The sequence below is a fragment of the Podarcis cretensis genome (assembly GCF_951804945.1).
Source record: "Podarcis cretensis genome assembly, chromosome: 7".
In the NCBI taxonomy this organism is placed as follows: Eukaryota; Metazoa; Chordata; class Lepidosauria; order Squamata; family Lacertidae; genus Podarcis; species Podarcis cretensis.
In genome coordinates, this window is record NC_137176.1 from 28,089,744 (window position 1) to 28,101,896 (window position 12,153).

A 12,153-nucleotide genomic window follows, 5' to 3' on the forward strand; every position below is an offset into this window, starting at 1 on the left:
GGTTAGCACTAAACTCGAGTTAATTATAAACAAGCCCAACTTCAAATTATAGTTTTTGAAGCTGGCTTGTTGAAACAAAACTTCGTTCAGTTTAGCTACAGTTACAGATCCAGACGACATGGCGAACTATGGTTAACTAAAAGTGGCAGCCAATGTTCTCAAACTCCTCTTATCACTCAAAGCATATTTATATGGTCTAGAAAATCTAAGGATGAAAAATGCCAGAGGCAATGGAGAAAGAAGAGGGAGAGACATGAGGATAATAGGAGATAGATATGTTGAAGTACAGTGATATAAATAGAGTTTTTTAAAGTTAGAATCAAAGAGTTAAAGTGAAGATTCACAGAAGAGCTAGACACCATGCAAGTGGGTTAGGAAGGGGTTTTAAGCAAAAAGGGGCAGCAAACTCAGCAGTTGGTGGGCCATAGGCTAAATCTGGCCCTTGCTGGAAGAAACATACCTGACATTTATTCAGGTGCCTCATCAGAGTCAGCAGCGTCTTAGCATGTCAGACTAAATATTGGGAGTTCCAGGTTCAAATCACTAGGTCTGTTTGGGCCAGTCATGGTGTCTCAGCAGATTCAGAAATTTATAAACCTGCTAAGATATGAACTAGCCTTGTGGGTGTGCATGCCATCCCTCTGTTCTTTTCTTTGCATGTGCATGCAAACAAACAAACCTGGAACTCTCCAATTAGCAATAGTTTCCTGTTTCATTGTACCTGGAAACTGTAGTTAACAGCTTTGGACTATCAAGGCAGCTTCTGAACCACAGCTTTCTGGTTCAGATTAATCAGATGAACTCGCTAGTTGAAGAGTTCCTTGTTTATTTGCTCTTGGCAAAAGAGGAGCTTAAGGGCTGTATGAACACCCATAAGACTTGCTCATATCCCAGCTTATTAAGCTGTGGTGCTATTGTCCGAATGTAATCATTGGGGAAAGTTGCTTTGAATGGACAATAGGTGGCGGCGGGGGGAGGGGGAGTTGCTTTTTGGATCTGTGGACTGATATAAATGAAACTTCGTTCAGGTAATTATTGAGTTTTGCCGTGAAATTACCTTCTTTGAATTTGTAGAGCTCAGTAATGTCCCTCACTTTATCTCCGCCCTCTTCTTTGGTCACGATTAATTTCCCAATTTGGGTCTTGTCAACATGTTGAACCACCTTAGTTCCATTTTTCATTGCTTTTGAGTATACAACATCACTGTTCACCTAAATATGAAGCAAAGGCAGAGCGTGAAGCCATCTGCTGGCTATCTCATGAGTCAGTTGATCATTAATTCCCAAACTATGGGCCATTAAAGAACAACAACTGTGCCACAAGAAATAGACTGATTACAAATGTATAAAGACTTCCATGAGCCCAAAGCATAAATTTGCAGGGGAGGCTGCCTGATGGGTCACTTCATGAATCACTTCTATGATCTTGCCTCCATCTTGCTTTCTCCCCTTATTTCCATTCACATTTTCACTTTCTCATGCTGCTTCACTTCATTACCTTTTCCCCACTCCAGCCATCATGCCTTCTGCTCATCCAGCGTGCCACAAGGAAACTTCCTATTCCATGTGAGCTAATTCAGCCTTTTCTCATCCTTCAAATCCTTTTCAATAACCTTTCTTTTACTAAGCTCTGGCTAACCAATTATAGCCTTTCATTTTCTGCCACCAAACTTCTCTTGTCCTTTATGAGGTCTTCTCCACCTCTCTGTTCTTTGTGCTGACTATCTTGATAAAGACTATTAATGGTCATTGCCCGGTAAGGGCATTAAGATCAAGATGGTTAGTCTTTCCATGGCCTAATGATCATCAGCTGGTGATGATGCAGAGGCAAACTTTTTCATTGGTGGCATGCGTGTTATAGAACATACAGTGGCAGAGCTTCATGTTTCAGTACTGGGGGGCGGAGAGCAGGCATGGGTGGGGCTGGTGCACACCCTGGGGGCGTGGTGTCCTGCCCACAGGGTTGTGGCTGCATCCTGGGGGCATGTCCTGTGTCCTGGGGGCATGGCGCCCAGCACGGGTGAGGGGGCAGCTGCAATGGCACCCCACTGGGATTGCGTTGCTCGGGGCGGTGTGATCCCCCCGCACTCTTCTTCCTCCGCCACTGGGAACATACTCCCTGGTGAAATCCAAGAGGTTTCATCTGTATTGGCATTCTGCCGTCTTTTATAGATTCACCTGCTTACACAGACATTCCCATGATTTCTCAATGTGAGTTGCCTGTGTTAACTGCGGTGTTGCTTTACAGTGGTACCTCGGGTTACAAACTTAATTCATTTCAGAGGTCCGTTCTTAACCTGAGGTGCGGTTTCGCTAATGGGGCCTCCTGCTGCCACCGCGCCACCAGTGCACGATTTCCATTCTCATCCTGGGGCAAAGTTCTCAACCCGAGGTACTACTTCCGGGTTAGCGGAGTTTGTAACCCTAAGTGCTTGTAACCTGAAGCATTTGTAACCCGAGGTACCACTGAAATGGGATTGTTTTATTGCAGATGTTTATATTATCATGTTAGTTTTAGTGTAGTAGGCTTTTATACTTTGTAAACCGCTTAGAAGCCTATTTTGGCATTAAGTGATCTATACATAACAAACAAACATAATTGAAGTGGATAGCTTAACTTGAATTTACATCATATTTCTCACTAAGACCATGTAAAGAAGAATACGGATGCATACCTCTGCAAAAACAAAAGGTGAATCAAACTGGAAGCAGACATGGCCATGCTTAATGGCTTGAACAGAAGCTGGACCACACCGATACATGCCTGAATGTGGGGAACCAAAAGGGGAAACATATATTGAGCCTCCTGCTGTGCCACCTGAACCCTTCCACTCCTGCTTGCAAAATTACTTCTGATGTCAGATCTTTCCATACTTTCTGCCCTGATCAGCTGTCAAACAGAGACCATTATGAAAGCCAAGTTACCAAAAGATTATATAATGCAAATTTGCCTCTCCTAGCCAAAAAAATTAATAAAACTCTCTTTAGATAAAATAAAACCCTCCAAGGCCTCTTGGAATAATCTCAAACTGGTCATCCCAAAATGCACAGAAGCCCAAAGCATTATTTTTTTTTAAAAAAAATAGATGTTGCTCTTAACAATAGTTAATACATTGCCACAGAATTTGCTGTGCCCTTTACGATCACCAGCGCAGAAGGAGCTAGGAATGTTTCCCAGGATCAAGTGTATAATTTACGGCTTTCCCATATGCTCCCTAATGAATGCTGTCAGACTGGGGCAGGTTGAAGCAGATCCCGTATGTTTTGATGGCAAGCACTGGGTGCTCAGAAACTGTGGCTCTGGTCTTTGAACTGCCTGGACCAAATGTTTACAGTGCAACCAGTATTCCACTACTAAGTCATGAAAACAGATCAGGGCTTTCTATTTCAGGAGTGTACCTCTGAATACTGGCAACTGGGGACAAACAATATAGGAAGGCTATAATGTTTTTGTCTGTCTTGTGGCCTTCCCAGAGGCATTTGTGTGGTCACTGTTAAAGAATGCTGGACTCAGTGGACCTTTGGTCTATTTCGGCAGCATTTGTCTTAGGTTGCTTTTCTTAGGAACTCACTTGACAAATCTCCTATTCTGAAATGGATGATACTGTATTACCAATTATCCCTGCTGACAGTGAAGGTAGGAGTTGTTTTGGAGTCCAAATGGTCTAATTGTCTAACCGTTAGTGGCCAGCCAGTCTTGTTTTGTCTTGATTCTTCGACCAAAATGCTCCTGAGATTTAAAAGATTTGATTCCAGTATAATCCAGATGGTCTAGTCCAGACAACTACAATTCCCATCATCCCTGACCATTGGTTCTGTTAGTTGGGGATGATGGGAGTTGTAGTCCCAAAACATCTGGAGGGCCAAGTTTGGGGATGCCTGGTCTAGTCCTCTGTCTCATCTCTGAAGTTGCTCTTAATGTTTCTCTGGCTTTCTTGAATATAGATGCTACTCAGTCTGTTGCTGTCATACTAGCGATATATACAAAGATGAAATCTCTTCAAAAAGGCCATTCAGTAAATCCTCTTTTATACCTTCATAGAGAGTTATATAAACCACACTGGCTATTGTGTTCCATGGAATTTTATTGTTAGGATGTTTGAGGGTATGCCCTTCACTCTGCCTAGCTAAGGGTCATTCCATTATATTTCTACGTTGGAATCAGATATTGGTTGAGGTTTTTTAATTCCTTCTGTCTAATGTGAACCTACCATCAGTGGAATTTGTTGCCAAGGAGTGTGGTGGAGTCTCCTTCTTTGGAGGTCTTTAAGCAGAGGCTTGACAGGAGTACTCTGATGGTCTTTCCTGCTTGGCAGGGGGTTGGACTCAATGGCCCTTGTGGTCTCTTCCAACTCTATGATTCTATGATTCTATGGTTCATCATGCAGTGTGGCAAAGGGACGAGGACGGCGCTGTGGTCTAAACCACTGAGCCTCTTGGGCTTGCTGATCAGAAGGTCGGCGGTTCAAATCCCCACGATGGCGTAAGCTCCCATTTCTCTGTCCCAGCTCTGGCCAACCTAGCAGTTTGAAAGTACACCAGTGCAAGTGTACTGGTGTACTGGATAAATAGGTACTGCTGTGGTGGGAAGGTAAATGGCATTTCTGTGCACTCCGGCTTCTGTCATGGTGTTCTGTTGTGCCAGAAGCAGTTTAATCATGCTGGCCACATGACCCGGAAAGTCGTCTGAGGACAAACGCTGGCTCCCTCAGCCTGAAAGCGAGATGAGTGCTGCAACCCCATAGTTGCCTTTGACTGGACTTAACCATCCAGGGGGCCTTTACCTTTACCTTGCAGTGTGGCAAGGAAGAAATATGCTTACCATCACTGTTTTCTTGAGGGGTGCTGTCCACAGCTTGCCAGCCTCCAAAACCTACAGGGAGGTCTGGTCTGGTCATCCAAGCCTCATTCCAGCAATGGTAGTTCCTTTAGAGAAGAAAAGAATAACGTTCACATATTAAACAGTACCACACCTAAGGGGAATCTTTATTATGGCTGTTCCGTTAATGGACATTTAATGGAAATAATTGAATTCTAGAACTGGCTGGCTAGTTCTAAATAATGCATAAACTCAGTGGCCAGACTTAAAGCACCCTCACACAGTCTCTTTCTCTGACAGGCACAGCTATTGCTTGCACACTCTGCAGCTGCTAGAGGGAGTGGCACCAGTTGGTAATCCACTACTTGAATGAGATTCTGGAGCTGACCTCCATGCAACTGCTAATAAAAAATAGGCCCTATAAATTAGTATTGAAAGCCTTTCTTTGGAGCAGTCACCAGCAAGAGCAGCTGGGACTAGGAACTTTCAGAGCTGAGGGTGGCTGTCCTGTGTGGTGAGCTAGCTCAGAACACCTTCTCAGCAGTGACATACAGTGGCACCTGAGGTTACATACACTTCAGGTTACATACTCCGCTAACCCAGAAATAGTACCTCGGGTTAAGAACTTTACCTCAGGATGAGAACAGAAATCGTGCTCCGGTGGCGCAGCAGCAGCGGGAGGCCCCATTAGCTAAAGTGGTGCTTCAGGTTAAGAACAGTTTCAGCTTAAGAATGGACCTCCAGAACGAATTAAATACTTAACCCGAGGTACCACTGTATACCGTAGATTACGGCGTATTAGGCGACTGGGCGTATAAGACGACCCCCCAACTTTTGCTGTTAAATCATAGCGTTTGGCCGCTTGCCAAGCACCGCCAGGGGCAGAGCGCACACCCCTCTGCTGCCTCTGCCGTCGCAGCAGCAGCAGCCCGAGGCGAGTCGTTTGGTGAGTGGAACTCCCTCCCTCCCGGCTCCCTCCTTCCGGGAATCCGGCAGTCCCCATGGTGGCAGGGCGGGTGAGCCCTGGCCGAAGCCGTGCACCACCTCACGGTTGCTGCTGCTTCGGGAGGCGGCATGGGATGGAGGTGGGGGGTGGCTTTTACCATCCTTCTACCCGTTGCCGTTCCAAGCCAGCCGCTGCCACCTGTCACAAGCATACCCGGCGTATAAGACAACCCCCGACTTTGGAGAAGATTTTCCGGGGTTCAAAAGTCATCTAATACACTGGACTCTACGGTACTCAAGACTCGTGTCTGGCTGCACAAATCTAGTCAGGTTCTTGGGGCTTCCTGGACAGGAAGGGCTGCAAAGGACTTGGGCTGGGATTGTGCCCAAGAAACAGGCTCATCCCTTGGCCCTGGCCTCCTCACATTCTGGCTTCTCAGCTCGGCCTTGCCAGAAACACCACAGGGTCATCATCCCATCTGAAATCTGTCCAGGATATTTCAAACTTTCATAAAAAAAAAAACCACACACACAAAATATAGCCATGCCATTTTCATTCCACTAGTTCAATAAGGCTCCAGAAAGAGTGCGAATAAAGGAGAACAGGCCTCTCAGAAGACACTTTTCAGACAAGCTTCAGGAGATTTGAGGAGGGAGGGGAATACAGCAATTTCCTTAAAATAAAAATAAAAATTACTCCTTCCCTCCTAGTAGATGAAAAGCTAATTACATAACCCTGGCCATTGTCTCAGATACTCAATGCAATAATATTAGCAATAATGTCTTAGGAAAATATAAGGATCGTTAAGCTCAGCCAGTTTCATTGATAATGGCTGAGGGAAAGAGGGACGAGTAGTTTGCATTGGTGTGAATCTGAGGCTTGCAATAATGAGACATTTCAAAGTGGAAATGAAAGCTGGGGGAAACTTGTCAGTTAGGTGAGTTAATGAAGCAGGACGGGATGGGGGTGTGTGTGTGTGAATTATTCCAGGAAAGTGATGCACACTGCCTGAATTTTTGAAACTGCTGGGAATGCTGCGATGTTATAATAAATAATAATATTTTTTTATTTATACCCTGCCCTTCCCGGTTCTGGGCTCAGGGTGGCTACCAACAAATTTAAAACACTTAAGTGTAATGCAACATAGAAGCAGCATACATTTTCCTGAAGCAGAATATGTTTAAAATGGTTTTAAATATTCTAAATTCGGCTTTGAATGAAAAAAGGACCACATTAATATCACATCAAAATTAGGATACAAAACAATTTAGGGTACAGCTTCCACTGAGTGGTACAAATGAAGAGAAAAGACATAGAGGAGGAATAGAAAGAACTATAGGTGAAATAAATGTATGACCCGAGAGGTTGTGCACATCATGTAGCAATAAATATACCATGGAGAGAAAAGATTAAAGGGGGAGTTCAAAAATGTAATCAAGTTCCCAAAAGGAAGCAAGATTTAAACCACTCCGGAGCTTACCCGCAATTGTTATAGATCTGCAAAGCTCCACTTACTTTAATTTTGAATTAGGTTTTAGAGAATCGCTGGACAATGAATGACTCCATGAAATGAAAAGTACAGTGGTGCCTCGCAAGATGAAAAGAATCCGTTCCGCGAGTCTCTTCATCTAGCGGTTTTTTCGTCTTGCGAAGCAAGCCCATTGACGGATTAGCGGATTAGCGCTATTAGCGGTTTAGCGGCTTTTAGCAGCTTATCGGCTTATCGGATAAGCGGCTTAGCGGCTTAGAAAAAGGGGGGGGGAACCCCGCAGGAACTCGCAAGACATTTTCGTCTTGCGAAGCAAGCCCATAGGGAAATTCGTTTTGCGAAGCGCCTCCAAAACGGAAAACTCTTTCGTCTAGCGAGTTTTCCGTCTTGCGAGGCGTTCCTCTTGCGGGGCACCACTGTATATGAAAGCATTAGATATATATATGGGAGGAGCGAGATCAAAGCATTCCCTTACAGCCTAGAACAGCCTGTCTCAAGCTCCGGTTCCCAGATGTTGTTGGAATTTTTCTTTCCCGAACATTGACCATGTTTGCTGGGGATACTGCGGTGGGTGTGTTGTCATCTAATAATATTTGGGGGCCCAAGGGTGGGGGAGGCTTGCTTGATGCTACATGGGACAGTTCCACTGCTGAAGCTAAGAAGGTCTGACCCTGAAACTTGCCTACATGGGGGGTGAGGTGGACTACCAGAGAAAGAACTATGTGTAAGCTGCACCTTGGAGGAAGACTGGGTTATAGGCATAATCCTAAGTAAGTACAGTGGTACCTTGGGTTAAGTACTTAATTCGTTCCGGAGGGCCGTACTTAACCTGAAACTGTTCTTAACCTGAAGCACCACTTTAGCTAATGGGGCCTCCTGCTGCTGCGCTGCTGCCGTGCCGCCGGAGCCCGATTTCTGTTCTTATCCTGAAGCAAAGTTCTTAACTTGAAGCACTATTTCTGGGTTAGCGGAGTATGTAACCTGAAGCATATGTAACCTGAAGCGTATGTAACCTGAGGTACCGCTGTAAATAAAATAATTTTAGAAACAGGTGCCCTGGAAAGCATAGTGCAGCAGATGTTTACTGCAAAATGTCCTTTTTGGTGGTGGCAGCCCAGACTTGATTTTATTTCAACGCTAGGTAAAGACCACTTCTAGTTTTCCTAGTTCTTTTCATCTGTTCTCATTTTCTCCTTTCCAGTTGTTTTTATGCTTCTTTCGTATATTTTGTGATTGATCTGCTCTGTTGCCATGTGGTTATAGGACAGTATATCAATACACATAAATCATAAAGAAAAGTTAATTTCTGTTGCAACTAGGGGTACGTAAGTAACTTTACTATATTTCTTGCTCGCTTGTATGCACATACTTCTATCCCACCCTCTTGGGAAGTAGAATAAGTTTTGAGTTATGAAATCAATCAATAGTGTACTACATCATTTTTGATATCGACTTTATGCTCCCTGCGGGTTGTGCCCACTTTCCGCCACTCTGGTTACAGTATAGCCAAAGGGTTAGTAAGTACATCCTCCATAACGAAGATTCATACACACACACAAAAAGAATAATACAAATGGAAAGTGTACAAGGCCCTTGATTGGGGTTTGAAATGCAAAATGTGGAACTGTCTCAATTTTATGGAAATTATAAGCAACAGATACCTTACCAGATCGAGTCTTTTGTGAGTCTGGAATCCACCTTTCCATCTTCATCAACAAAGACATCCAGCTGCAAATTGGCATCATTATCGTGGGCTGAGGAATAGTTGGTGACAACCCTGGCAGGAATTCCTATGCACCTCAAAACTATTAGAAGAGGAGATTATTTTTTAAGAAAAATGTTCAAGTCAGTGCAGTGGTGTTTGCATGAGACTAAACAGATATAAATCTTTGAGGGTTACTGAGAGTATTGTAGGAAGGACAATTTATCAATAAACTATGGAGACTAAGTTTTTTTTGTTTTTTAGGGTGGTCATAAAAGATCTAAGAAACATACCTGGCAAATTAATTGTCAGAATAGTAAATGCTGACAAACTAGAACTGGCCACTGACCTGCATTCATAACCCTCCCAAGACCACCCCCCATGGGCCACTTTGACAGGTGGACATCACAACCCAACTGTCAATCACCTGGCACCCCAGAACATGAGATGACTCTACTCCAATGGGAAGAATCCTCCAGAAGGAAGACTCTAAATGCACCCCCAGTTCTTCCTTTCTTCCTTCGCATCCTCAGGAGGAAGACTTGAGGGTATGCTTAGAGTGTGACCCTGATTCTTTCCTTTGCAGCCAATGATTCTGATTTCCTTTGCAGCCCTGATTCTTTCCTTTGCAGTCAATTTCACACTTTTTTCATTTCCTGTACGGAAAAATGGCTGCAGCCAATGTAATGGACTTCACCTGCAGCCTTCACAAAGGCTAAGGAAGTACAGAAACAGAGTTTTTATATGTACGTAACAACATTAATTGTACTTCTCCACAGAATTTGTACATTATCTCTACAGATGCATGGATTTTTTTTTTTTAATAATTTTTTATTGACAGGCCAATCACATCATATTATTCAAATCACATTGGTTCCAAATTATACAGCCATATTTTTTAATTTTTTGGGAGTACCCATATATCAAGCTCCGCACGAGTCCAAAATTCCGGCTATTTCCAGACTTCACTTATTTTACTGCATTCATTAATCAGTTCTATCCAGTTCAGACCAGATAGTTCTTTGTATATTTTCTTCATCTTGTTGTTATCGTATTCCTTTCTTTGCGATCTCTGATGATTCTCATAAGCCGACTGAAAGCTGGTTTCTCTCTCTGTGTGGGTTTAGTCCAGGACCGCCCTGTTCAGCACCTCCGTAGACAAAATTAATCATCATTGTCCTTTATTTTTCTAGGCTAGCAGAATAAATCAAATAGATCAGGGGGCTCTGTCAGGTCAAACTTCAGTTTCAAACTCCTTCTCCTTCATGCGTTCCTGAATCTCCGCCCCCGTCTTTCTCTTTTCTCCTGCAGCCTGTCTTGGCAAGACGCCATTTTTTGACTGCGTCATAAATATTCTTCAGCGTACACCGATCTTTTTTCCATCTCCCACACAGCTCTTAAACTTCTGCTTATGCTTCTTAAAAAAGTGCAACGATCTTGTTTCTTTCTGGAGTGGAGGATTATTTTTATCACTTCATATCACATAGAGAAAAAAGAGTTTTTCCTCCACCCCCCTTCATTCCAAACACACAGTCTCTTAGTGATGTCATATGAAAAGATTTACTTATCCGTCCGTCGCTCTCAGTCGCAGAGATCCATTATTCAGCAGTCTTATCGTCGAACTTTGCTTGATATATGTGCTTCAGGTTTATTACCAATCATCTGTTTCCAATTATAAATCCAGACTGAAGCAACCAGCACGCGCTAATCGGAATCGGCGTCAGGAAGAGCTGACTTCACCGAGGGCTCGTGCCAAGTGTTCTGCACCCCCATCTCTCGGATCAGGGGGTGCATTATGAACACCGCTGGCAAGACAGGGTCCCACCATCTCCTGGTGGGAGGGAAGGCTACTTACTTCCCATAGCAGCCCCTAAACTACCTCGTGTGGGTCAGAGAGATGTTATTGTCGGCCATCTTCCAACGCGCCCCCTGGTGGTCTCTCACAGATGCATGGATTTAAAATATATTTAAATATATATGGTACTCATTTCATTGATGTGTATATTGATATTGGTAGTTTAATCTTGCTGAGACTTAGATCTGTTATTTGCATTTTTATTAACACACAGGTTTATTGTTGTACATTGTTTTTAAATTTACAGTGGTACATCGCAAGACGAATGCCGCGCAAGACGAAAGAGTTTTCCATTTTTTGAGTTGTTCCGCAAGACGAATTTCCCTATGGGCTTGCTTCGCAAGACGAAACGTTTTGCGAGTTCTTGCGAGTTTGTTTCCTTTTTCTTAAAGCCGCTAAGCCACTAAGCCGTTAATAGCCGCTAAGCTGCTAAGCCACTAAGCCGTTAATAGCTGCTAAGCCGCCAAGCCACTAATAGCCGCTAAGCCGCTAAGCCGCTAATAGCCGTGCTTCGCAAGACGAAAAAACCGCAAGACGAAGAGACTCGCGGAACAGATTAATTTCGTCTTGCGAGGCACCACTGTATTGTTGTACATTGTTTTAATTGTTTGTTTTTCTTCTGTGACTGTACCCCAAGTGTGTTTTATAAGCTGGTCTTGGACTGTAATAAATTATCTATCTATCTAACACACAGGTCTCTTATTGCTTGTTACACACATTTGTATGGTACATTATTATAGGTTGAATTTTTCTTTACATGTTCATCTTCATATCTGTTTATTATTCAAGTGAAGAACCACTGCCAATTGACAATACTGAGCTAGGTGGACCAGTATAATGCAGCTTCTTGCGTAGAAGAAGCCACACCAGGGCCTCCTAAGGACCTAATAAGACCCAAGATCTCATTTTTGACACTCCTGCAGTACGTAGTTCATATTCTGTAGCCCTAAGGTGGCTGCAGTGTTTCATGCAGAAGAGTAATGTTTCTCGCGCATTCATTTTAATGGTTTGATGACAAATTGCCTGGATTCCTCCAATGCCATATGCACCTATTGATTAAGCTTAATTTGAATGCCCTCCCAGACTTTGAGTGTGCAAGCCATCAAGGCTCATTGGAAATAATTCAGCTGACAATTTCAAGATTAATGGCTCTGCTCCTTCTTTTTCAGAATGTTTTAGCATTTTTAACAGATGACTGTCCCAAAATATTCAATATGGTAACCTTGGGAAGCTGAATCGTTGCACCCATACAGCATTAGAAACCCTAAATAGCTGAAAATTAATTTGCTGTGCATATTAAACACAGAGTGTGTGTTTTAAAAGACGAATGTGATTGCCATAGG

At 43.4% G+C, this 12,153-nt stretch overlaps 1 protein-coding gene and 1 long non-coding RNA gene across 2 annotated transcripts in view; one reads left to right on the plus strand and one right to left on the minus strand.

Annotated features, from left to right (window-relative positions):
- LOC307221001 overlaps window positions 1-12,153 on the plus strand; it is a 42,601-nt gene that overhangs the window by 15,582 nt on the left and 14,866 nt on the right. The gene's annotated exons all lie outside the window — the stretch shown is intronic.
- Window positions 1-12,153, minus strand: part of F13A1 (coagulation factor XIII A chain) — a 79,291-nt gene that overhangs the window by 11,651 nt on the left and 55,487 nt on the right. The window contains exons 8-11 of the mRNA XM_079984970.1: window positions 8,920-9,058; window positions 4,822-4,925; window positions 2,675-2,763; window positions 1,058-1,211 (exon numbers count right to left, since the gene is read on the minus strand). Of these exons, the coding sequence (XP_079841096.1) occupies window positions 1,058-1,211; window positions 2,675-2,763; window positions 4,822-4,925; window positions 8,920-9,058 (486 nt within the window). The remainder of the gene's footprint in view (window positions 1-1,057; window positions 1,212-2,674; window positions 2,764-4,821; window positions 4,926-8,919; window positions 9,059-12,153) is intronic.